The sequence below is a fragment of the Salvelinus fontinalis genome, chromosome 12 (assembly GCF_029448725.1).
Source record: "Salvelinus fontinalis isolate EN_2023a chromosome 12, ASM2944872v1, whole genome shotgun sequence".
NCBI classification, from domain to species: domain Eukaryota; kingdom Metazoa; phylum Chordata; class Actinopteri; order Salmoniformes; family Salmonidae; genus Salvelinus; species Salvelinus fontinalis.
The window spans coordinates 884,413-911,052 of NC_074676.1; the positions used below are offsets into that span (position 1 = coordinate 884,413).

Consider the following 26,640-nt stretch of genomic DNA (forward strand, 5'->3'; position numbering starts at 1 on the left):
AAATTGTTACCTGAGGCGTATTGAGCAGTGCTAAAGGCTCTACAGTGAAGTAAAGCAATAGTTACTAACCAAAATAGCAATGGACAAGGCATATTGAGTTAAGGGAGAGGCATGTGTAGCCGGGTGATCATAGGAGTCCAGTGAGTGGCTTCAGGCAGCTAGCGGGCCGGGGATAGCAGAAGGGCCTTAGAGGGACGACGCAACGTTGGAAAATCTGTTGTGGCCCCCTCGTGCTGTTACATCGGCGGACGGATCAGCAGGGCTCCGTGTGGTTAACCAGGCCAATTGGCAAAATGGGTATAGTGGCCAAAGAATTTGTCCGATGGGTTCTAGATAGCTAACAGGCTAGCGGATGGGCATTCAGGGGACGTTAGCTGCGATGATCCAGATGAGAAGGTTCAGAGCTTGCGGTAGGAATCCGGGGATATGGATAGAAAATGGTTCCGGTATGCTCTGGTTTGAATAGCATTGTACAAACTGGCAAGAGCTTTCCGAGCTAAAGTTTAGCTGATGACCGCTAGCGGTCGTTAGCTGACTACTAGCTAGTAGCCAAATTAGCTGGCCAGCTTCTGTTGGGGCGATTCCGCTTCAGAGGTGAAGAAAAAAGCAGGTCCACACCACATTGGGTGAGGCGGGTTGCAGGAGAGTATTTGGAAGTTGGGGTTTAGAAAAACAAAAAATATATAAAAGATATATACAGGGGACACAACAAGACGAAGGGCAAAAACGTCTGACTGCTACTCCATCTTGGAAACAACTTTACGACATAATATTGCACACCGTTTGAGTCTTTGCGTGTCAAAAAAGATACATTAGCACTGTCAAAGCTCTACAAAAAAAAGTCTGCAAACGCCGGCCACGAACAATGTGTTTACAATACCGCATTGGTAATAAAGCATTATTTGTTCGACCGCAACTTCTGGGGTAGCTAGCTTTAGCTTGGTCCCTAGCTAGCACCTATACAACCATCCTGAAAACAATGACCAGAAGAAATTGCAGTCATTTTCATTATTCTTAGCAATGATTTAGGAATCCTTGTAAGTAATTTGCTTCCTGCAACACAAACTCAAAAAAGTTCTGGGACACTGTAAAGTCCATGGAGAATAAGAATATCTCCTCCCAGCTGTCCACTGCACTGAAGATAGGAAACACTGTCACCACCAATAAATCCACTATAATTGAGAATTTCAATAAGCATTTTTCTACGGCTTGCCATGCTTTCCACCTGGCTACCCCTACCCCGGTCAACAGCACTGCACCCACCACAGCTACTCGCCCAAGCCTTCCCCATTTCTCCTTCTCCCAAATGCAGTCAGCTGATGTTCTGAAAGAGCTGCAAAATCTGGACCCCTACAAATTAGCCGGGCTAGATAATCTGGACCCTTTCTTTCTAAAATTATCTGCTGAAATTGTTGCCACCCCTATTACTAGCCTGTTCAACCTCTCTTTCGTGTCGTCTGAGATTCCCAAAGATTGGAAAGCAGCTGCGGTCATCCCCCTCTTCAAAGGGGGGGACACTCTTGACCCAAACTGCTACAGACCTATATCTATCCTACCCTGCCTTTCTAAGGTCTTCGAAAGCCAAGTCAACAAACAGATTACCAACCATTTCGAATCCCACCATACCTTCTCTGCTATGCAATCTGGTTTCAGAGCTCGTCATGGGTGCACCTCTGCCACGCTCAAGGTCCTAAACGATATCTTAACCGCCATCGATAAGAAACAATAGTGCGCAGCCGTATTCATTGACCTGGCCAAGGCTTTCGACTCTGTCAATCACCACATCCTCATCGGCAGACTCGACAGCCTTGGTTTCTCAAATGATTGCCTCGCTTGGTTCACCAACTACTTCGCTGATAGAGTTCAGTGTGTCAAATCGGAGGGTCTGTTGTCCGGGCCTCTGGCAGTCTATGGGGGTGCCACAGGGTTCAATTCTTGGACCGACTCTCTTCTCTGTATACATCAATGATGTCGCTCTTGCTGCTGGTGAGTCTCTGATCCACCTCTACGCAGACGACACCATTCTGTATACTTCTGGCCCTTCTTTGGACACTGTGTTAACTTCTTTGGTATAGGGGGCAGCATTTTCACTTTTGGATGAATTTCGTGCCCATAGTGAACTGCCTCCTACTCTGTCCCACATGCTAATATATGCATATTATTATTACTATTGGATAGAAAACACTCTGAGGTTTCTAAAACTGTTTGAATGATGTCTGTGAGTATAACAGAACTCATATGGCAGACGTTAACTTCTCTAGGATATGTGGGATGCTAACAACCCTCCAGGCGAGCTTCAATGCCATTACAACTCTCCTTCCGTGGCCTCCAATTGCTCTTTAAATAAAAGTAAAACTAAATGCATGCTCTTTAACCGATCGCTGCCTGCACCTGCCCACCTGTCCAACATCACTACTCTGGACGGCTCTGACTTAGAATATGTGGACAACTACAAATACCTAGGAGTCTGGTTAGACTGTAAACTCTCCTTCCAGACTCACATCAAACATCTCCAATCCAAAGTTAAATCTAGAATTGGCTTCCTATTCCGCAACAAAGCATCCTTCACTCATGCTGCAGAACATACCCTTGTAAAACTGACCCATCCTATCAATCCTCGACTTCGGTGATGTCATTTACAAAATAGCCTCCAATACCCTACTCAATAAATTGGATGCAGTCTATCACAGTGCCATCCGTTTTGTCAGCAAAGCCCCATATACTACCCACCACTGCGACCTGTACGCTCTCGTTGGCTGGCCCTCTCTTCATACTCGTCGCCAAACCCACTGGCTCCAGGTCATCTACAAGACCCTGCTAGGTAAAGTCCCCCCTTATCTCAGCTCGCTGGTCACCATAGCAGCACCCACCTGTAGCACGCCCTCAGGCAGGTATATCTCTCTGGTCACCCCCAAAACCAATTTATCCTTTGGCCGCCTCTCCTTCCAGTTCTCTGCTGCCAATGACTGGAACGAACTACAAAAATCCCTGAAACTGGAAACACTTATCTCCCTCACTAGCTTTGAGCACCAGCTGTCAAAGCAGCTCACAGATTACTGCACCTGTACATAGCCCATCTATAATTTAGCCCAAACAAGTACCTCTTTCCCTACTGTATATTTTTTTTTTGCTCCTTTGCACCGCATTATTTCTCTCTACTTTGCACATTCTTCCACTGCAAATCAACCATTCCAGTGTTTTACTTGCTATATTGTATTTACTTCGCCACCATGGCCTTTTATTTGGCTTCACCTCCCTTGTCTCACCTCACTTGCTCACTTGTATATAGACTTATTTTTCTACTGTATTATTGACTCTATGTATGTTTTACTCCATGTGTAACTCTGTTGTTGTATGTGTCGAAATGCTTTGTTTTATCTTGGCCAGGTTGCAATTGTAAATGAGAACTTGTTCTCAACTTGCCTACCTGGTTAAATAAAGGTTAAATAAAATAAGTAAATAAAAATGTATTAGCTAGGTTGCCACTTGTTGTTCGCCTATTGAAATTGAACTTCAGTTCATGAAAATAAATTGCTAGCCAGCTACTTAACCCTGTTGCCCAAAGCTAACGTTATAAGCAGCCAGCTAGCTTCATCTGGCTAGTGAGGCTCGACCGGAGCGGGTTATTTGTTGTGAAGCTAGCCACAATAAGGATTAGGCACAATAGTGGAATTTGCGGTTTGCCTTCAAAATAAGTATCATTGACAGTGATGCAAATGAATACAAAGTAGAATTATGCCTTACCTTTATTTTGAAGGCTAACTGCAAAGTCCACTGTTGTGGCTAATCCTTATTTTGGCTAGCTTCACAGATGGGTCCGACCACCATTAATCAAATAAGAACTGTCTTATAAATTAGGGTGATTTTAGATGACACCTAGCTAGTTAGTTAGCTAACTATAGCTACTAAAACAGATTGTCGTTAAGCTATGTTTTTGGGGAAGAACCGTGTTTGCATCCATGAGCTAGCTAGCTTTTTTGACCAGCACTGTAGGTGTGCGAGACAACTTTACCAGCATCATAGCATACGTATCGATGAATCATTGTGACATGAAATACGAGTGATTGTGTAATAACTACGTCAAAAATGTATGAACGTGTTAAATTATGTGACGTCCAGTCATATTCAGGTCCTGTTTGGTCAGCAAGCTTAATTGACACGTCAACTAGTGTGAAATAATATATTTTTTGACACGCAAAGACCCAAACGGTGTTACATAGAAATTCTGGTTGAGAATGAAACGACTAAACAAATGATCTACGAAACAGCACAGCAAGTAAGTGAAAGAAATAGGTTTTGATTGTTTTACTGTTAATGGGGACATGTGTAAATGCCAACAAAATATATTTTTAGTGTGTGTGTGTGAGACCTTTATTTAACTAGGCAAGTCGGTTAAGAACAAATTGTGTGCAACCCTATGGGACTCTCAATAACAGCCGGATGTGATACAGCCTGGATTTGAACCAGGACTGTAATGACGCCACTTGTACCGAGATGCAGTGTGTAACGACTGTTGGTGGAAGAAGGTGAGGACCAAGATGCAGCGTGGTACATGTCCATGATTTTTATTAAAACCGAACACTAGAACAACAATTATCAAAACGGCACAAATGAAACAGTTCTATCTGGTGTAGACACACAAAACAGAAAACAACAACCCACAAACACAGGTGGGAACAGGCTACCTAAGTATGTTTCTCAATCAGAGACAACGATAGACAGCTGCCTCTGATTGGGAACCATACCAGGCCAAACACATAGAAATACAAAACAAAGAACAACATAGAACACCAGACATAGAATGCCCACCCAAACTCACGCCCTGACCAACCAAAATAGAGACAAAAAAAGGATCTCCAAGGTCAGGGCGTCACACAGTGCCTTAGACTGGTGTGTGTGTAACTATTTAACTGTACGAGGAATTCTTAAAAATCTGCTAAAATTGTAATTATCAGTATTGTTTTTCTTGGGGGGGGGGGTTAGGAAAGTATCGGACAAAAATGTAATATCGGTGTGTCACTAACTAAAACGAAATGCCAAGAAAGCTGTAGGCTATTACATCATTATTTATCATCACTGCATGTCATGTAAGGCACATGAAAAAAGAGCAAATGGACTTGAACATGGGTGCTGTGTGTGTGTGGTTTGAGAACACCAACGTTTCGCCAAGGCGTAGATGTATGGCCGAGTCGCGCACGGACAGTAGTGGACACATAATTTCAGGCTACAAGACAATCGGCAAATATCATTACATGTTTTGGAACATGTAAGTCTTTTTCCATTCGTGTGGTGGGTGCACAGTGTGCTATTTGGATGCTGTCATTATTTTAGTGGGTGACTTACAGGAGGAGCATTTTTTTATTTTTATTTTTATTTTTTTTATTTTTTATCCCATTTTCTCCTCAATTTTCGTGGTATCCAATCGCTAGTAATTACTACCTTGTCTCATCGCTACAACTCCCGTACGGGCTCGGGAGAGACGAAGGTCGAAAGCCATGCGTCCTCCGAAGCACAACCCAACCAGCCGTACTGCTTCTTAACACAGCGCGCCTCCAACCCGGAAGCCAGCCGCACCAATGTGTCGGAGGAAACACCATGTGCCTGGCCCCCTTGGTTGGCGCGCACTGCGCCCGGCCCGCCACAGGAGTCACTGGAGCGCGATGAGACAAGGATATCCCTACCGGCCAAACCCTCCCTACCCCGGACGACGCTATGCCAATTGTGCATCGCCCCACGGACCTCCCGGTCGCGGCCGGCTGCGACAGAGCCTGGGCGCGAACCCAGAGACTCTGGTGGCCCAGTTAGCACTGTGATGCAGTGCCCTAGACCACTGCGCCACCCGGGAGGCCTCCAGGAGGAGCATTTTGAAGTAATCAGATGAAAACATCATGACTGGTTGTGCCACATTAAAAGGTACATTCTAAAAGCTACATTTTACTGGTAAAATAACGTTAGCAATCCTGCATCAGCCCTATCTTCTAGCGAGCTAGCTACTTATCGAATCACAAGCCAGTTATTTTTTGCTCTACCTAATAATAGCCTACCTAATGAAGAATACTCTTCAAATTGTCAATAAGCGTTTTATTTTGTACAGTTATTAAAGAAAACATTAAACATAAAGGCAAGATGACCGAAGAGCTAAATCAAATAGCTAATGTTAGCTTAACTAGCTAGCAACCTTGCCTCATTTTGGCTGACTGTCTACTCGGCTTGTTATCAAAAGTTAATTTCAGACTCCTTAATTGGAGAGAAAAAATATTCTAAAATGTAAATGCACTGATCAAAAATATAAACGGAACATGCAACAATTTTAAAGATGTTACAGTTCATATAAGGAAATCAGTCAATTGACAAATCCATTAGGCCCTAATATATGGATATCACATGATTAGGAATACAGATAAGCATCTAGTCACAGATACTTAAAAGGTAGGGATGGGTCTCAGACCATCCCACAGATGAAGAAGCCGGATGCGGATGCCCTAGGCTGGGCTGGTATGAGTACACATGGTCTGCGGTTGGTGAGGCTGGTTGGATGTACTGCCAAATTCTCTAACACAAATTTGGAGGTGGTTTTGGTAGAGAAATTAACATTACATTCTCTGGCAACCACTCTGGCGGACATTACTGCAGTCAGCATGCCAATTGCACACTCCCTCAACTTGAGACATCTGGTGCACCTGTCTAATGATCATGCTGTTTAATCAGTTTCTTGATATGCCACACCTGTCAGGTGGCTGGATTCTTGGCAAATGACAAATGCTCAATATCAGGGATGTAAAACAAATTTGCTCACAAAAATTGAGAAATTGTCTTTTTGACATAGGACCAACACATTTTTGTTCAGAATATTATAATTACCAATATAAAAATGAATTGTATACAGTTTAACAATATTAAGGTATCTCAATGGCAGAGCTGTCAAAGTCGCTCTTGCTACGGCTGATCCACCCGACACCATTCTGTGTACATCTGGCTCTTTGGACACTTAACTTTCACACATTAACAAGTCCAATACAGCATATGAAAGGTACACATCTTGTGAATCAAGCCAACACGTCCGATTTTTAAAATGTTTTACAGAAAAGACAAAATATGTAAATCTATTAGCTAACCACGTTAGCAAAAGACACCACTTATCTAACTCCATCAGTTTTTTACTCCATCACTAGCTATCACAAATTCGACCAAATAAAGAAATAAATAGCCACTAACCAAGAAAAAACTTCATCAGATGACAGTCTGATAACATATTTATTGTATAGCATATGATTTGTTCAAACATTTTGCATAGTTCAGGTATAAATCATAGTTTACATTTCAACTACAATCAGAAATTGCACCGAAAGCAGCCATAATATTTACAGACACCAACGTCAAATACTTAATTACTCATCATAAAACATTTCTGAAAAATACATAGTGTGCAGCAATTGAAAGACAGGCATCTTGTGATTCCAGCCAATATTTCCGATTTATTAAATGTTTTACAGCGAAAACAAAATGTAGCGCTATATTAGCGTAGCCACAATAGCCAGAAACACTTGGGCGCCCACGACCAGTTCACATGCACGACAGATATATGAAATAACATCATAAATTGGGTCTTACTTTTGCTGATCTTTCATCAGAATGTTGAACAAGGTGTCCTTTGTCCAGATGAGTCGTTGTTTGGATTCAGAACGGCAAATATCCCTCTTCATTTAGCATGGGCACTAGCCGAGTGGCACGGATCTCTCCAACGTAAACACAGTCAGAGAACGGAACACGGCGAAACTCGCGAAAAAATTTCAATAATCTGATTAAACTATATTGAAAAAACATACATTACGATGATATGGTCACATGTATCAAATAAAATCCGAGCCGGAGATAGTTGTCGTCCTTTTTCGGCAGCAAAACAGAAGGCAATCCCACTTCCAAGTCGCGAGCTTCAGAGTACCGGAAGTGGACGGTCACGTCAAAGAAATAGCTTTTATTCCACCCCAGACCAAGATAAACACAAAATTTCTTCTCTCACATCATCTTGACACCCAGAGGAAGGCGTATGGAGTGTACGTAGACTCCTACGTGTCATGACCATGTATAGGCAGGAAGTTGAACAGAGCATATATTTCTGACATTCTACTTCCTGGTCAGGGAAAGTGCTGCCAAATGAGTTTCACTCAGAGAAATAATTCCAACGGTTTTAGAAACTAGAGAGTGTTTTCTATCCAATAATAATAATTATATCCATATTATATGAGCAAGAATTGAGTACGAGGCCGTTTGAAATGGGCACGATTTCACTGGATACTCAATCATTTTCCTTTGCAGCAATTTCACTAACCTCCAAACGAGTTTCAATGCCATACAACACTCCTTCCGTGACCTCCAACTACTCTTAAACGCTAGTAAAACCAAATGCATGCTTTTCAACCGTTCGCCGCCAGTCCAACTAGCATCACTACTCTGGACGGTTCTGACCTAGAATATGTGTACAACTACAAATACCTAAGTGTCTGGCTAGACTGTAAACTCTCCTTCCAGACTCATATTAAATCTAGAATTGGGTTCCTCACGCCGACAAACATACCCTCGTAAATGACTGGAACGAATTGCAATAATCGCTGGAGACGTATATTTCCCTCACTAACTTCAAACATCAGCTATCTGAGCAGCTAACCGATCGCTGCGTCTGTAAATAGCCCATCCAGTCTACCTACCTCATCCCCATATTGTTTTTATTTACTTTTCTGCTCTTTTGCACACCAGTATTTCTACTTGCACATCATCATTTGCTCATCTAGCACTCCAGTTGTAATTACTTCGCTACTATGGCCTATTTATTGCCTTACCACCTCATGCCATTTGCACACACTGTATGTAGACTTTCTTTTGAATTATTTCATGTGTAATTGTCACGACTCCGACCGAAGGTGACTCCCGTTCGGCTGGCGCTCGGCGGTCGTCGTCGCCGGCCTACTAGCTGCCACTGACTCTTTTTCCTCCCCCTCCTTATGTGTTTATTTGTTACACCTGTGTGGAGGTGATTATCATTAGTTGGGCTTTATTAGTCAGCCAGCCTGACGAACGTATTTGTTTGTTGCGTTCATTAGAGTATATTTGGACTGGGTTTTTGTCCCCTGTGTATGGGACATTTGTTTTGTTACACTCAGTGTTTTCGTGGAGACATTGTTTCCCGTGTGCGCATTAAAAGCACTATCTGTTGTTCCTGCACCTGACTTCACACCCCCGACACCCAGAGCGTTACAGAATCTCGCACCACTGAATGGAGTCAGCAGGAGCAGCAGCCAACCCTCTCCCATCGATGGAGGAACGGGTTCTCCACCATACCACCGTCCTCCATCGGATCGGATATGGACCAAATGATGGAGAGAATGGACCGATGGGAGAGGAGTAGGCTCCTCTCTCCACCTTCGGCCTCCCACCCCCCCAGGACTCTCCATCCCCCCGGCTCCAGCACGCTCCGTCTTACGCTCCCCGAGGGATTATGATGGAGCGGCGGCGGGGTGCCAGGGGTTCTTACTCCAACTGGAACTGTACCTGGCCACCGTAAGACCTACTCCCTCGGGAGCGGAGAGGGTGAGTGTCCTCGTCTCCTGCCTAACGGGTCGTGTTCTGGAGTGGGCAAACGCAGTCTGGAATGGCCCAGACTCAGCGAAGGAACACTACCCAGAGTTTACCCGCCGTTTTCGTGCCGGGTTTGACCACCCCCCAGAGGGCCGAGCGGCGGGTGAAAGACTATTCCATCTCAGGCAGGAGAAGAGGAGCGCCCAGGATTACGCGCTGGAGTTCCGGACCTTGGCCGCGGGATCAGGGTGGAACGACAGGGCCCTTATTGACCACTACCGGTGTAGTCTCCGGGAGGACGTCCGCAGGGAGCTAGCGTGTCGGGACACCGCTCTTTCCCTTGATGAGCTAATTGACATGTCCATCCGACTGGACAATCTGCTGGCTGCCCGCAGGCGTTCGGAGAGGGTCCTGTACGTTCCACCACCCAGCACCCCGGCTCCCATCCCGATAGAGTTGGGAGGGGCCGCGCCTAGGGGTATCGGAGGAGGAGGCCCCTACTGCACCAGCTGTGGTCGGAGAGGACACACGGCCGATCGGTGCTGGGGGGGTCCGTCTGGGAGTCGAGATGGCAGGCGGAACACTTCTCGATCACCCCAGGTGAGTCAGCACCAAACTCACCCAAACTCACCCACCCTGTTGGTCACATGTTTGTCTTGATTTTTTTCCTTACATTTTTTCCCTATTCCCAGCAATGGGCGCTAGTCGATTCAGGTGCAGCTCGGAACTTTATGGATCGCGGACTCGCCCGTAAGTTGGGCGTTCCGCTTGTGCCGATAGATTCTCCCTTTCCCGTGCACTCCCTAGATAGTCGGCCATTAGGGTCAGGGGTGGTCAGGGAGGCCACAGTCCCACTGGACATGGTGACGCAGGGGAATCATAGGGAACGCATCAGTCTCTATATTATTGATTCGCCTGCGTTTCCAATGGTGCTGGGAATTCCCTGGCTGGCCCGGCACAATCCCAGTATTTCGTGGAGAGAGGGGGTTCTCCAGGGGTGGTCCGAGGAGTGTTCTCTCTGGGAGTTTCCATCGGTGCCACGTCGGTGGAGAGTCCAGACCAGGGTTCCACGGTGTGCATTCCCCCCGAGTATGCCGATTTGGCAATCGCTTTCAGTAAAAAGAAAGCGACGAAATTACCACCCCATCGACCGGGAAGAGATTGTGCGATAGATCTCCAGGTAAACGCTGCGCTTCCCAAGAGTCACGTGTACCCCTTGTCCCAAGAGGAGACGTTGGTTATGGAGACATATGTCACAGAGTCTCTGGGACAGGGGTACATTCGCCCCTCCATCTCACCCGTCTCCTCGAGTTTCTTTTTTGTGAAGAAAAAGGAGGGAGGTTTGCGTCCGTGTATTGGTTATAGAGGTCTAAATGCCATCACAGTGGGGTTTAGTTACCCACTACCTCTCATCGCTTCGGCGGTGGAATCATTTCACGGAGTGCAATTCTTTACAAAACTGGACCTCAGGAGCGCATACAGTCTGGTGCGTATTCGGAAAGGAGACGAGTGGAAAACAGCATTTAGTACCACATCGGGCCACTATGAGTACTGCGTCATGCCGTATGGGTTAAAGAATGCTCCAGCCGTTTTCCAATCCTTTGTAGACGAGATTCTCAGGGACCTGCACGTGCAGGGCGTGGTTGTGTATATCGATGACATTCTGATCTACTCAGCTACTCACGCCGCGCATGTATCTCTGGTACGCAAGGTGCTTGGTAGACTGATGGAGCATGACCTATACCTCAAGGCTGAGAAGTGTGTGTTCTCCAAACGAGCCGTCTCCTTTTTGGGTTATCGCATTTCCACCTCGGGGGTGGTGGTGGAGAGTGACCGCATTAAGGCCGTGCGTAATTGGCCGACTCCGACCACGGTAAAAGAGGTGCAGCGGTTTTTGGGTTTTGCCAACTACTACCGGAGATTTATCCGGGGTTTTGGCCAGGTAGCGGCTCCCATTACCTCACTGCTAAAGGGGGGCCCGGTGCGGTTGCGGTGGTCAGCAGCGGCGGACGGAGCTTTCAACAGGTTGAAGGCTCTGTTCACGGATGCGCCCGTGTTGGCGCATCCGGACCCCTCTTTAGCATTCATAGTGGAGGTGGACGCATCCGAGGCTGGGGTGGGTGCCGTGCTATCACAGCGCTCGGGTACGCCACCAAAACTCCGCCCCTGCGCTTTCTTCTCTAGGAAGCTCAGCGGAGCGTAACTATGATGTGGGGGACCGGGAGTTGTTAGCGGTGGTCAGGGCTCAGAAGGTGTGGAGAAACTGGCTTGAGGGGGCTAAGCACCCCTTTTTCATCTGGACCGACCACCAGAATCTGGAGTATATTCGGGCAGCTAGGAGACTGAACCCACGTCAGGCAAGGTGGGCCATGTTCTTCACCTGGTTCACATTATCCTATAGACCAGGCTCCCAAAAAGTAAAGGCTGACGCACTGTCCCGCATTTACGACACGGAGGATAGGTCCACCGAACCCACTCCCATCCTCCCCGCCTCGAGGCTGATAGCACCAGTGGTATGGGAGGTGGACTCGGACATCGAGCGGGCGCTACGGGCGGAACCAACACCTCCTCAGTGTCCGGCGGGGCGGAAGTACGTGCCGCTTGGTGTTCGGGACCAACTGATTCGGTGGGCTCACGTCCTACCCTCCTCGGGTCACCCTGGGGTGTCGAGGACAGTGGGGAGCCTTCGGGAGAGGTATTGGTGGCCTACCTTAGCTCGGGACGTTAGGGTTTATGTCTCCTCCTGTTCGGTATGCGCCCAGAGTAAGGCTCCTAGGCACCTTCCTAGAGGGAAGTTGCAACCCCTCCCCGTTCCACAATGGTCTCATCTGTCCGTAGATTTCCTGACCGATCTTCCCCCGTCTCAGGGGAACACTACGGTTCTGGTGATTGTGGATCGGTTTTCTAAGTCCTGCCGTCTCCTCCCATTGCCCGGTATCCCTACAGCTCTACAGACTGCGGAGGCCTTATTCACCCACGTCTTCCGGAACTACGGGGTGCCTGAGGACATCGTTTCTGATCGGGGCCCCCAGTTCACGTCCCGAGTATGGAGGGCGTTCATGGAGCGTCTGGGGGTCTCGGTCAGCCTGACTTCCGGTTATCACCCCGAGAGTAATGGGCAGGTGGAGAGAGTGAACCGGGAGGTGGGTAGGTTTCTGCGGTCGTATTGCCAGGACCGGCCAGGGGAGTGGGGGAGATATATTCCCTGGGCCGAGATGAACCAGAACTCACTACGCCACTCCTCTACAAACGTGTCCCCCTTTCAGTGTGTGTTGGGGTACCAGCCGGTCCTGGCACCATGGCATCCGAGCCAGACCGAGGCTCCTGCGGTGGAGGAATGGGTACAGTGCTCCAAGGAGACCTGGAGGGCCATCCAGGAGTCCCTCCAACAAGCTAGTAGAAGGCAGAAGAGGAGCGCTGACCGCCACCTCAGTGAGGCCCCCGTGTTTGTACCGGGGGAAAGGGTCTGGCTCTCGACCCGAAACCTGCCCCTCCGCTTGCCCTGCCGGAAGCTGGGGCCGCAGTGTGTAGGGCCCTTCAAAGTCCTGAGGAGAATAAACGAGGTGTGTTATCGATTACAACTCCCTTCCTATTATCGTATTAACCCCTCGTTTCATGTGTCTCTCCTCAGGCCGGTGGTAGCTGGTCCCCTGCAGGACGGTGAGGTGCCGGAGGTCATCGAGGGGTCCCCGGCGTATACGATACGGGCCATTCTGGACTCGAGACGCCGGGTGAGGGGCCTGCAGTACCTCGTGGACTGGGAGGGGTACGGTTCGGAGGAGAGGTGCTGGGTACCGGTGGAGGACATTTTGGATCCGTCAATGTTGAGGGATTTCCATCGCCTCCATCCGGATCGCCCTGCGCCTCGTCCTCCGGCTCGACCTTGAGGCCGGTGTCGGCGCGCTGCGGGAGCCGCGCGTCAGAGGGGGGGTACTCTCACGACTCCGATCGAAGGTGACTCCCCTTCCCGTTCGGGTGGCGCTCGGCGGTCGTCGTCGCCGGCCTACTAGCTGCCACTGACTCTTTTTCCTCCCCCTCCTTATGTGTTTATTTGTTACACCTGTGTGGAGGTGATTATCATTAGTTGGGCTTTATTAGTCAGCCATCCCGTACGTTTCTTTGTGCGGGATTGATTCAGTTGTACATTTGGATTCGGGAGTAGACGAACGTATTTGTTTGTTGCGTTCATTAGAGTATATTTGGACTGGGTTTTTGTCCCCCGTGTATGGGACATTTGTTTTGTTACACTCAGTGTTTTCGTGGAGACATTGTTTCCCGTGTGCGCATTAAAAGCACTATATTGAACTATCTGTTGTTCCTGCGCCTGACTTCACACTCCCCACCACCCAGAGCGTTACTGTAATTTTGTTTGTGTTGCACTGCTTTGCTTTATCTTGGCCAGGTCGCAGTTGTAAATGAGAACTTGTTCTCAACTAGCTTACCTGGTTAAATAAATAAATCAAAAAAGTTGTGAGAAACCTTTCAGGTTGATCTATGAATATTGAAAAGTAAACTTGAATGTTATCACTATAAACTCAACATTTAGCTCCTGTTCCTCCCATTTTGTTCCATGGTGGGTCTATCCTATTATGGTTGAACTCATAAAATATGCAGTTATTTAACCTAGTCATAGCTGCAGCCATTGCCTGTTGGGCGTATATAATTTTGTTAGATTTGATTATGGTAATTTCTATTTCTATCCTACAAGCCACTGACGAGGACAATCTGAACCTTACTACCAATGATCTCTGGGGTCACACACATGTTTCTGCTTTGAAGCATAAAGCACGGAATCTGCCCCCTGGCTCTGGAGCAAAGAAGTACCTTAAAAGACACCAGCAGTGTCAATTAGTCCCATTACACTGATGTCAGGCCTATTGATGCTAAGTTAATTAAGCAACCAATTTGCAGGGAAGATCCCATTCAGTCAAAGCAGCCCAGCGATAACCAGTCAGACAGAAGTCCTGCTCCCCAATTTTGAGTTCCATGCATGCCTCAGAGACCTGGAGGATTCAAGATGAAACTTTACCAAACTGCTCCGGAGAAAGTGTACTTAATGACAGTGATAGTGCTGTGTCTGCGTCCTATACAGTGCCATTGTCCTCGTAAACATTTGGTGCCTTGTGTGATGACAAGAGGGTGAACAACGACACATTTGAACCTTTGGTTGAAGCAACACTGGAGCCCAATACTGGGACCAACTCCACTATGGTCCTTACCGAGCCCATTGTCACGACTACTGCGCTGGAGTCTGTGGAGATTAGTAGGCCCCTGAATGAGCCTTTTGAAGTTTTCCTTCCTTTGAAGTTCAATGCAACCACAGCAAGAGACTTATGATGGTACCAAACAACACTTTTCAAACTAACCCGCATTTAAATGCAACCACTGAGCCAGTGACCATTGTTGGCAATGCACGCACCCCTTTTCAAACTGACCACGAACCAACAAAAAGTTCTGAAGTCGATGTCCGTGAACATACGGTACAGTCCCAGCCAGGCCCGTCCGGGAGAGATGGTGACACCTTCACCTTGGATGAAACCCTGGAGTTGGGTCCAATATTATGTTCGGAAAGTATTCAGACCCCTGGACTTTTTCCACATTTTGTTGTTACAGCCTTATTCTAAAATTGCTTAAATAAATGTAAAAAAAGTCCTCATCAATCTACACACACTCATAATGACAAAGCAAAAACAGGTTTAGACATTTTTGCAAAAAAACCCACCCTAATTTAACTAAGTATTCAGACCCTTTGCTATGAGACTGGAAATTGAGCTCGGGTGCATCCTGTTTCCATTGATCATCAAATCATATTTTGAGTCGCATGCGCCGAATGCAACCTTACAGTGAAACGCTTACTTATGAGCACCTAACCAACAAAGCAGTTCAAATAATAATCTGGATAAGAAAAGTAACAAATGATTAAAGAGCAGCAGTAAAATAACAATAGAGAGACTATATACAGGGGGTACCGGAATTGAGTCAGTGTGCGGGGGCACCGGTTAATGTGTACATGTAGGTAGAATTATTAAAGTGTCTATTAGAGGTCGACCTATTAATCGGAATGGCCAATTTAATTAGGGCCGATTTTCTAGTTTTCATAACAATCGGTATTTTTGGATTTATTTAATCTTTATTTAACTAGGCAAGTCAGTTAAGAGCACATTCTTATTTTCAATGACGGCCTAGGAACGGTGGGTTAACTGCCTTGTTCACGGGCAGAATGACAGATTTTTACCTTGTCAGCTCAGGGATTCAATCTTGCAACTTTACGGTTAACTAGTCCAACGCTCTAACCACCTGCCTCTCATTGCGCTTCAGGAGGAGCCTGCCTGTTACGCGAATGCAGTAAGAAGCCATGGTAGGTTGCTAGCTAACATTAAATTTATCTTATAAAAACAATCAATCAATCATAATCACTAGTTAACTACACATGGTTGATGATATTACTAGTTTATCTAGCGTGTCCTGCGTTGCATATAATCGATGCAAAGCAGGGGGATGATTTAACAAAAGCGCATTTGCGAAAAAAGCACACTCGTTGCACGACTGTACCAAACCATTAAACACCAATGCCTTTCTTAAAATCAATACAGAGTATATATTGTTAAACCTGCATATTTAGCGAAAAGAAATCCAGGTTAGCAGGCAATATTAACGAGGTGAAAGTGTGTCACTTCTCTTGCGTGTATTGCACGCAGAGTCAGGGTATATGCAACAGTTTGGGCAGCCTGGCTTGTTGGAAACTAATTTGCCAGAATTTTACATAATTATGACATAACATTGAAGGTTGTACAATGTAACAGGAATATAGAGCAGTCTGACTGAGCGGTGGTAGGCAGCAGCATGCTCGTAAGCATTCATTCAAACAGCACTTTCATGCGTTTTGCCAGCAGCTCTTCCCTGTGCTTCAAGCATTGAGCTGTTTATGACTTCAAGCCTATCAACTCCCGAGATTAGGCTGGTGTAACCGATGTGAAATGGCTAGCTAGTTAGCGGGGTGCGCGATAATAGCATTTCCAGTAGTTGTTCCCCTTGCTCTGCAAGGCCGTGGCTTATGTGGAGCGATTGGTGATGATGCTTTGAGGGTGGCTGTTGTCGATGTGTTCCTGGTTCGAGGAGAGCAATGGAAGCTATACTGTTACACTGGCAATACTAAAGTGCATATAAGAACATCCAGTAGCGTGCCGTGGGCCTGGCGCCTGGGCCTTCAGTGAGGTCCTACACAGTCCCACCCGAATTAATCCACCTGTTATTACCATCATTTAGATGCCATGGCTCTAGACACTATACATTTAGACAGAAACGCAGTATAACCAGGCGTTGCGTCACCTTGAAATTGACATTTTTTTCAGAGAATTGCAGGGGAAGAGTACAATACAGTACAGTTCAACTAATAGGCAAGAACATAGTCGAGTGCAACAGAGTTATATTAATATTCTTCTTCTATCCATTTCTGGTCCACAAACTTTGAGCTTTAAGTCCCCCAAAAAATAAATACAGTGTGTTCACTAAACAGCGCATTGTTGCACCCAAAGCAGTTTCACCGTGATGATAAAGACACATAACTATTCACTGAAAATAAAAGAAAACAAATAATTTGCAACATAGGCTATTTGCCATTTTATTTTGTTAATATATAGGCTATTTAATATTAACGAAATAAAATGCGAAACATACATACACATTTAATAAAAAATAACATGCATTGTATGCCTACTCACCAAAGACTGATTATTAGACAGTTGCGTGCGCTTAGGGGATCGTGAGAAAAATGCTGCAAGGCCATTGAGGTTGGCAAAGAAGACCTTGCATTCTTTAAGCTTTGAGGCTCCTTGAGTCAGTACTAAATTTAGTCGATGTGCATAGCAGTGAATGAATAAGGCCATCGGTGCCCTCTCCTTAACTTTAGCCTGCACCCCATTGAGTCCAGATGCCATGACTGCTGCGCCATCAAAACACTGTGCCACAACTTTATCCAGACTACATTCATTTTCCTCCAAGAAACGGAAAATAAGAGCGGCAATGTCATCAGCTCGCTTGCCGCTTGTCACATCTTCAAACCGGATAAAATCGCTCATTGACTCCCGTGTCCGTCACATAACGCAGGACGAGTGAGAGCTGTAGCTCCACTCTGGTGTCCCCAAACGTTTTCAAAAGCACCATTGCTTGTAAGTGCCCAGGCGGACTTTGGTGTCTCGTTGCTGCCTTGGTTAGACAACTCAAGTTTGCAAAGCCAGTGTGGCTCCAAACACCAAATCGATCACTTGCAAATAATAGGCATTCCCAGCAGTACAGTTTGCAGTGCTTCTCGGAGCCTGTGAGCCATTGACAGCGCTCATAGTTGAAACTTTGAAAGTGGCGAACGAACGAACCCCTTTCCCGCCTGTGACAGGCTTTGTGGCGTCGGGCGACCTCTCCTTACAATGTCTAACTTTTCTTGAAAAGTTCGTCTTGAGAATGGCGTTATAATTATATCCTCGACCAAATCGATATCTTCTCCTCCTTCCGCCATTGTGGGTTCAAAAAACAGTTTAGGTAGTACGCGAATTAATTCGTTTATCAAATTCAGTTTCCTAGATCTGCATAGACCTGCCCATAGGACCTGCCTCTCAATATTGGTAATCCAATCAAAAGACGTGGACGCCCTACGCCTGCTAGCTGGCTCCTGTGTAACACTGGAGCCAGCCAGCAGGCGTACAATAGCCAACTCTAAAGCTGATTGGTTGACACAAAATTTTAATTTCCATTCACTTTAAGCTACAAGCGCCTGCACTGTTGATTCTGAAGGCCTAAGAGCAGATTTTAGACCCCTGGCAACACATGATGGCTGAATATGATTGGATAAAAGATCTAACATAAAGACCAGCCCTCCAAATCTCAACCTGGGGCTGGAAGCAGTGCAACCAAGAGGAAAGCTATGAAATGAAGAGTATAACTCTTACTCTGGGGAATAATTTAATACATATTTGTGGGAAAATATATTTAAAAAAATATATATATTCTGATGATGTTTAGGCCAGCAGAGAAGGCCTTGCAGGCCCTGACGGCCCACCACTGAGAACATCCAATAATCAAAGGTATATGAAATACAAATGGTATAGAGAAAAATAGTCCTATACATACTATATTATCTAAAACCTCTTACCTTTGAATATTGAAGTATCATGTTAAGAGGAACCACCAGCTTTCATATGTTCTCTTGTTCTGAGCAAGGAACTTAAACGTTAGCTTTTTTACATGGCACATATTGCACTTTTACTTTGTTTTAGCATTATTTATACCAAATTGAACATGTTTCATTATTTATTTGAGGCTAAAGTGATTTTATTGATGTATTATATTAAGTGAAATTAAGTGTTCATTCACTATTGTTGAATTGTCATTATTACAAATAAAAATTGTCCGATTTAATCGGTATCGACGTTGAAAAATCATAATCGGTCGACCTCTAGCTAGGGCAGTGAATAAAACAAACTTGAGGAGGAGGCTTCTGATGTTAACATGCATGAAACCATGGCTTTTAAGGTTACAGAAGTCAACAAATGAGAGCGCCTGGGGAATAGGAGTGGAGCAAGGCACTACAGGGCCTGGATTAACCTCTACATCACCAGAGGAGGAGTAGGATAAGGGTACTGTTAAAGGTTAACAGAACTGGTCGTCTTGTACATTCAGAACAGAGAGTAAAAGGAATAGATTTCTGGGCGCGGTAGAATAGATTCAAGGCATAGTGTACAGACAAAGATATGGTAGGATGTGAATACATTGGGGGTAAACCTGTGCATAGAGTGACGATGAAAGAGATATTGTCTCCAGAAATAGCATTTAAACCAGGTGATGTCACTGCGTGTGTGGGAGGTGGAACTAAATTGTTACCTGAGGCGTATTGAGCAGTGCTAAAGGCTCTACAGTGAAGTAAAGCAATAGTTACTAACCAAAATAGCAATGGACAAGGCATATTGAGTTAAGGGAGAGGCATGTGTAGCCGGATGATCATAGGAGTCCAGTGAGTGGCTTCAGGCAGCTAGCGGGCCTGGGATAGCAGAAGGGCCTTAGAGGGACGACGCAACGTCGGAAAATCTGTTGTGTTCCCCTCGTGCTGTTACATCGGCGGACGGATCGGCAGGACCAGGCCAATTGGCAAAATGGGTATAGTGGCCAAAGAATTTGTCCGATGGGTTCTAGATAGCTAACAGGCTAGCGGATGGGCATTCAGGGGACGTTAGCTGCGATGATCCAGATGAGAAGGTTCAGAGCTTGCGGTAGGAATCCGGGGATATGGATAGAAAATGGGTCCGGTATGCTCTGGTTTGAATAGCGTTGTACAAACTGGCAAGAGCTTTCCGAGCTAAAGTTTAGCTGATGACAGATAGCGGTCGTTAGCTGTCTACTATCTAGTAGCCAGATTAGCTGGCTAGCTTCTGTTGGGGCGATTCCGGTTCAGAGGTGAAGAAAAAAGCAGGTCCACACCACATTGGGTGAGGCGGGTTGCAGGAGAGTATTTGGAAGTTGGGGTTTAGAAAAACAAAAAATATATAAAATATATATACAGGGGACACAACAAGACGAAGGGCAAAGACGTCTGACTGCTACTCCATCTTGGAAACAACTTTACGACATAATATGGCACACCGTTTGAGTCTTTGCGTGTCAGAAAATATACAGTAGCACTGTCAAAGCTCTACAAAAAAAAGTCTGCAAACGCCGGCCACGAACAATGTGTTTACAATACCGCATTGGTAATAAAGCATTATTTGTTCGACCGCAACTTCTGGGGTAGCTAGCTTTAGCTTGGTACCTAGCTAGCACCTATACAACCAGCCTGAAAACAATGACCAGTAGAAACTGCAGTCATTTTCATTATTCTTAGCAATGATTTAGGAATCCTTGTAAGTAATTTGCTTCCTGCAACACAAACTCAAAAAAGTTCTGGGACACTGTAAAGTCCATGGAGAATAAGAATATCTCCTCCCAGCTGTCCACTGCACTGAAGATAGGAAACACTGTCACCACCGATAAATCCACTATAATTGAGAATTTCAATAAGCATTTTTCTACGGATTGCCATGCTTTCCACCTGGCTACCCCTACCCCGGTCAACAGCACTGCACCCACCACAGCTACTCGCCCAAGCCTTCCCCATTTCTCCCTCTCCCAAATCCAGTCAGCTGATGTTCTGAAAGAGCTGCAAAATCTGGACCCCTACAAATCAGTCGGGCTAGATAATCTGGACCCTTTCTTTCTAAAATTATCTGCTGAAATTGTTGCCACCCCTATTACTAGCCTGTTCTACCTCTCTTTCGTGTCGTCTGAGATTCCCAAAGATTGGAAAGTAGCTGCGGTCATCCCCCTCTTCAAAGGGGGAACACTCTTGACCCAAACTGCTAGAGACCTATATCTATCCTACCCTGCCTTTCTAAGGTCTTCAAAAGCCAAGTCAACAAACAGATTACCAACCATTTCGAATCCCACCATACCTTCTCCGCTATGCAATCTGGTTCCAGAGCTGGTCATGGGTGCACCTCAGCCACGCTCAAGGTCCTAAACGATATCTTAACCGCCATTGATAAGAAACAATAGTGTGCAGCCGTATTCATTGACCTGGCCAAGGCTTTCGACTCTGTCAATCACCACATCCTCATCGGCAGACTCGACAGCCTTGGTCTCTCAAATGATTGCCTCGCTTGGTTCACCAACTACTTCGCTGATAGAGTTCAGTGTGTCAAATCGGAGGGTCTGTTGTCCGGGCCTCTGGCAGTCTATGGGGGTGCCACAGGGTTCAATTCTTGGACCGACTCTCTTCTCTGTATACATCAATGATGTCGCTCTTGCTGCTGGTTAGTCTCTGATACACCTCTACGCAGACGACGCCATTCTGTATACTTCTGGCCCTTCTTTGGACACTGTCTTAACCTGTTTGGCGTGCAAGCCCAACGTCGGTACATTAATGACAACAGCCACTTCAAGTGCAGTGCGCGAAATTCGAAAGATATATTTTTTTAAATATTTAACTTTCACTTATTAACCTCTTGGGCATACCCCCCCCTTTCAATTTCCGCCTGAAGACATACCCAAATCTAACTGTCTGTAGCTCAGGCCCAGGAGCAAGGATATGCATAATCTTGGTACCATTTGAAAGAAAACACTCTGAAGTTTGTGTAAATGTAAATTGAATGTAGGAGAATATAACACAATAGACCTGGTTTTGATAATACAATGAAAAAAAACATACGTTTTTTCATTTTAATTGTTGTAACATCATAATCAAAATGAACAAGATAAAACTAACATCTAGATATGAATATGGGAACAATTTCAGGGTAAAACATAAGAAGACAACAGCACTTGGCTAGGAAAAACTCCCTAGAAAGGCCAAAACCTAGGAAGAAACCTAGAGAGGAACCAGGCTCTGAGGGGTGGCCAGTCCTCTTCTGGCTGTGCCGGTAGATATCGCAGTGGTTGTAGAGGGTGCAACAGGACAGCACCTCAAGAGTAAAAATGAACAGTTTAGGTTGGGTTCCATAGCCGCAGGCAGAACAGGTGAAACTGGAACAGCAGCAAGGTCGGGTGGACTGGGGACAGCAAGGAGTCATCATGCCAGGGGGTCCTGACGCATGGTCCTGGGGCTCAGGTTCTCAGAGAAAGAAGGAGAGAAAGAGAGAGCATACTTAAATTCACACAGGATAAGACAGGAACAGTACTCCAGATATAACATAACCCCACCCACTTTGCCAAAGCTCTACACAATATTCTGCTGTCGATGCCAGATGCCATAGCAGTCTCTTTCTGATGTAAAGCAAAGGGTCACCGCGCATGTGGTGCATGTGATGGGCGACTTCATCTTACAAACAACACAGCAACGCCTCCATGCTGTGCCCCTTTGGCCCTTAGGCACATCCATGTCTGCACAAATATATCTGGGCAGATGAACACTTGTGGCAGGTGCAGAAGGAACAGGGCTTGGTGCAGTGGTGCTGTAGCCAGCAAGCTCCTTGATGAGCTGCTCTCTGAAGGCTTTCTGTGTGAGGAAGGGCTTTCCACATCTCTTAGCCATTTCCTTGTGTAGGATGAATGCATTCACAACTGCAATGTCGACGAAATGATAGAAGAAAGTCCTGAGGTCCAGGCTCCCTTTTCGGTCGGAAAGTTGGCTGGGGTGGCTCCACATCAACTTCCAGGACAGTGTGCCAATGCCCTTCTTCCGCCTCTTTGTCGGTGCCTTCACACCGGTAGATGGCCCAGAGACAGCAGGGGTCCGGCTGGAAGAACAAGTTGGCGCTGGGGGCGGTGCTGGGGGCTCCCAGTCGGAATCAGTGCCACTGTGAATCAAAAATTTCAGTTAGACATATGAGCCCTGTATCAACAGGTATAATAAACATATGCATTTTTATTTATATATATAGAGAGAGAACAGGGAATAGAACAAACACTGGTTTCAAATCATATATGTGGCCATGCTACCATACAATTGTCAAAGTACAGTACACATGCTGGCTAGATGGTTGTGCTGGCTTCTACATTCTACAGAAATACATGTTTATTTAGAGAGAGAGAACAGGGAATAGAACAAACACTGGTTTCAAATCATATATGTGGCCATGCTACCATACAATTGTCAAAGTACAGTACACATGCTGGCTAGATGGTTGTGCTGGCTTCTACATTCTACAGAAATGCATGTTTATTTAGAGAGAGAGAACAGGGAATAGAACAAACACTGGTTTCAAATCATATATGTGGCAATGCTACCATACAATTGTCAAAGTACAGTACACATGCTACATGCTATACAAGCATACCCTCCAATGAATACCCACGTGTATGCTACACATTTGCATATATTGCAACTAAAACGTAAAATCTATCACAAATAACATTTTATATTACAAACAACATTAGCATGACAAGAACTTACCAATCCAAAACGATATCCTCTCCTTCCAAGAAATATGCCTCCGTTTCAGAATCATAAGACGCATCTCCCACAGATTCGTCCTCAGAGAACATTTCTGTATCTGTATCACGATGAAGTTCTTCTAAAATTGCCTCTACATTGCTATATCTAGTCTTGGACTTAGCTTTCCCAGACTTATTAGCCATGATTTTCGATGAAAATAGAGTTGTAGATGCACGTTGCCGAAATACCGCTGTGCGTAATAACTTTCAGTCCTTCCTCGTTGAAATGCGAAATGCAAAGACTGCTGTGGCGCACACGTTCTCCGTGTGAGTTCGTCTCCAAACAAATGACCATTTGATAGTGCCATTTAGCTCTGTTCATTGGCTATCTAACCAGCTAGATTTCAAGACGGTGAGTTGTAATTGGGTTAAAATACAGTCAATCAAAGAGACAGTGGTCCTCCGATTGGTGCCTAAATGAGGTCGGAGGTCGTTGTCTTGCAATCGTTTTTTTTCAGATCAATCCGTCCCGCAAAATGACCCATCAAGTTTGGTTGTGTTACAAACAAACTGTTGATTTCAAGGAAACCAAACATGACTGGATAACGTCAGGTTTAGTCAGTGTATTCAGGTCGGATGTTTCGCCCAAAATTTTATGACATGAAATTCAACGACATAAGCGTTCACAAAATGCCTCGTGTTAGGCTATAAAAAATGGATTTAACCGAACAAAAGACCATTCAGTGTGTAACAATGAGCCTTGGGATTGCAAACAGAGAAGATTTTCCACAGGTAAGCCATTTGTTTCAATGCAATCTGTTATACTGTTACGCTTGTGCTGGTTGGAAAGGTATTTATTTATGGAGCGCTGAGCTCAGATAATCGCATCCTATTCTTTCGCAGTAAATCATTTTTTAAATCTGACAACGCAGTTAGATTCGCAAGATTCGAGGCTTTTGAAGCATGTGAGACACTTTTATTTTCAGGAATGTTTAATATGACTATTTGTGGCGATCACCGTAAGTTGTCTATTTTCAAGCCCGGACCCGGAATCGGTACTCGGTAGAAGTTAACAAGTCCAATACAGCATATGAAAGGTACACATCTCGTGAATCCAGCCAACATGTCCGATTTTTAAAATGTTTTACAGGGAAGACAAAATATGTAAATCTATTAGCTAACCACGTTAGCAAAAGACACCACTTTTTTTACTCCACCAGTTTTTTACTCCATCAGTAGCTATCACAAATTCGACCAAATAAAGATATAAATAGCCACTAACCAAGAAACAACCTCATCAGATGACAGTCTGATAACATATTTATTGTATAGCATATGTTTTGTTCGAAAAATGTGCATATTTCAGATATAAATCATAGTTTACATTGCAGCTACAGTCAGAAATTGCACCGAAAGCAGCCATAATATTTACAGACACCAACGTCAAATACCTAATTACTCATCATAAAACATTTCTGAAAAATACATAGTGTACAGCAATTGAAAGACAGGCATCTTGTGATTCCAGACAATATTTCCGATTTATCAAGTGTTTTACAGCGAAAACACAATATAGCGTTATATTAGCGTAGCCACAATAGCCAGAAACACAAGCAATTTCCCAGTAGCAAAAGTAAGCGATCGTAACAAACAGGCAAAAGATATATCATTTTTGACTAACCTTGATTTTCTTCCTCAGATGACAGTCCTATAACATCAGGTTATCCTGTTGGGGATGGGGGCGCTGTTTAGACTATTTATGCTAATGTGGCTAATTTTTTAAACGGCTTCCCACAAAATCCTTGATCGTACAATATGCATATTATTATTATTATTGGATAGAAAACAGTCTATAGTTTCTATAGGAGTTGAAATTTTGTCTCTAAGTGGAACAGAGCCCATTCTACAGCAATTTCCCTGACATGGAGTCAGATTTGAGAAACGTTGGCCACTTTTCTGAAGTCATTTAAAAGGGCTCTGTCGTTGCTATGACTATACGGACACTTCTTACGTCTTCCCCTGGATGCCTTTACGTGATGACGATTCCAACGGGCTCGATTGCTCATTCACAGGCCCTACAAATGAAAAAAACCTTTAGCTAGCAAGTCTTTTCTTGCTGCGTAACGCGCGTGGAAGACACCGACCCTCTCCTGTTCCAAGCGTTAGTTTAGCCTGTTATATTTCTCCGGTCATCTTTTCACTCGTTATAGGAGTTACAAACATCACAAAGTAGTTAATTTAAAGCGTTTTATAGCAATTTATATCCGTTTAGTGCGATTTTGGGACATTTATTTTTGCAACGATGTGAAAAGTTGGGCACGCTTTTCAGTTCATCCCGAACGTAGTTGACATTTCCACATGGCAAGAGGACAGCTTTCCACCAAAAGACGATTTCTCCCAAGAAAGGATCCTTTGCCCAAGATACTGATGGAAGAACAGCTCAAGGTAGGACATTTTTATTATGATAAATCGTGTTTCTGTCGAAACATTTTAGTGGCTTAGGACGCCATGTTTTTTGACGTAGCTTCGCTTGGCGCAAACTGTATTGAAAAGTAAGGATAAATTAAAAAATGTAATAACGCAATTGTATTAAGAATTAAATTGTCTATCAATCCCTGTCCACCCTATATTTTTTAGTCACGTTTATGAGTATTTATGTATAAGAGTAGATCACTGTCTAAGTGGCGCAAGGACGTTTTCTTTACCAGCTTGTCTACATTTCACATTGTCTAACCATGATTTTGGTGGCTAAATATAAACATTTTCGATCAAACTGTATATGCATGTTGTAATGTGATGTTACAGGAGTGTCATCGGAAGAATTCTGAGAAGGTTAGTGAAAAAATTAATATCTTTTGGCGATGTTGACTTTTATCGCTCACTTTGGCTAGAATCAATGCTGGGCTGCTAATTGCTATGTGCTAAGCTAATATAACGATTTATTGTGTTTTCGCTGTAAGACACTTAGAAAATCTGAAATATTGTCTGTATTCACAGGATCTGTGTCTTTCGATTCGTGTATGCTGTGTATTTTTACGAAATGTTTGATGATTAGTAGTTAGGTAAACACGTTGCTCATTGTAATTATTCTAGTCCATTTGTGATGGTGGGTGCAATTGTAAACTATGCCATCTACCTGAAATATGCACTTTTTTCTAACAAAACCTATCCCAT

At 44.9% G+C, this 26,640-nt stretch overlaps 1 protein-coding gene across 1 annotated transcript; it reads right to left on the reverse strand.

Annotated features, from left to right (window-relative positions):
- Positions 1-22,018: 22,018 nt before the first annotated feature.
- Positions 22,019-25,185, reverse strand: LOC129866596 (uncharacterized). The gene is made up of 2 exons (XM_055939345.1): positions 23,486-25,185; positions 22,019-22,889 (listed from the first exon to the last, which is right to left on the reverse strand). The coding sequence occupies exons 1-2, from the start codon at positions 23,668-23,670 to the stop codon at positions 22,310-22,312; spliced, it is 765 nt and encodes a 254-aa protein (XP_055795320.1). The 5' UTR covers positions 23,671-25,185; the 3' UTR covers positions 22,019-22,309.
- Positions 25,186-26,640: the final 1,455 nt, after the last annotated feature.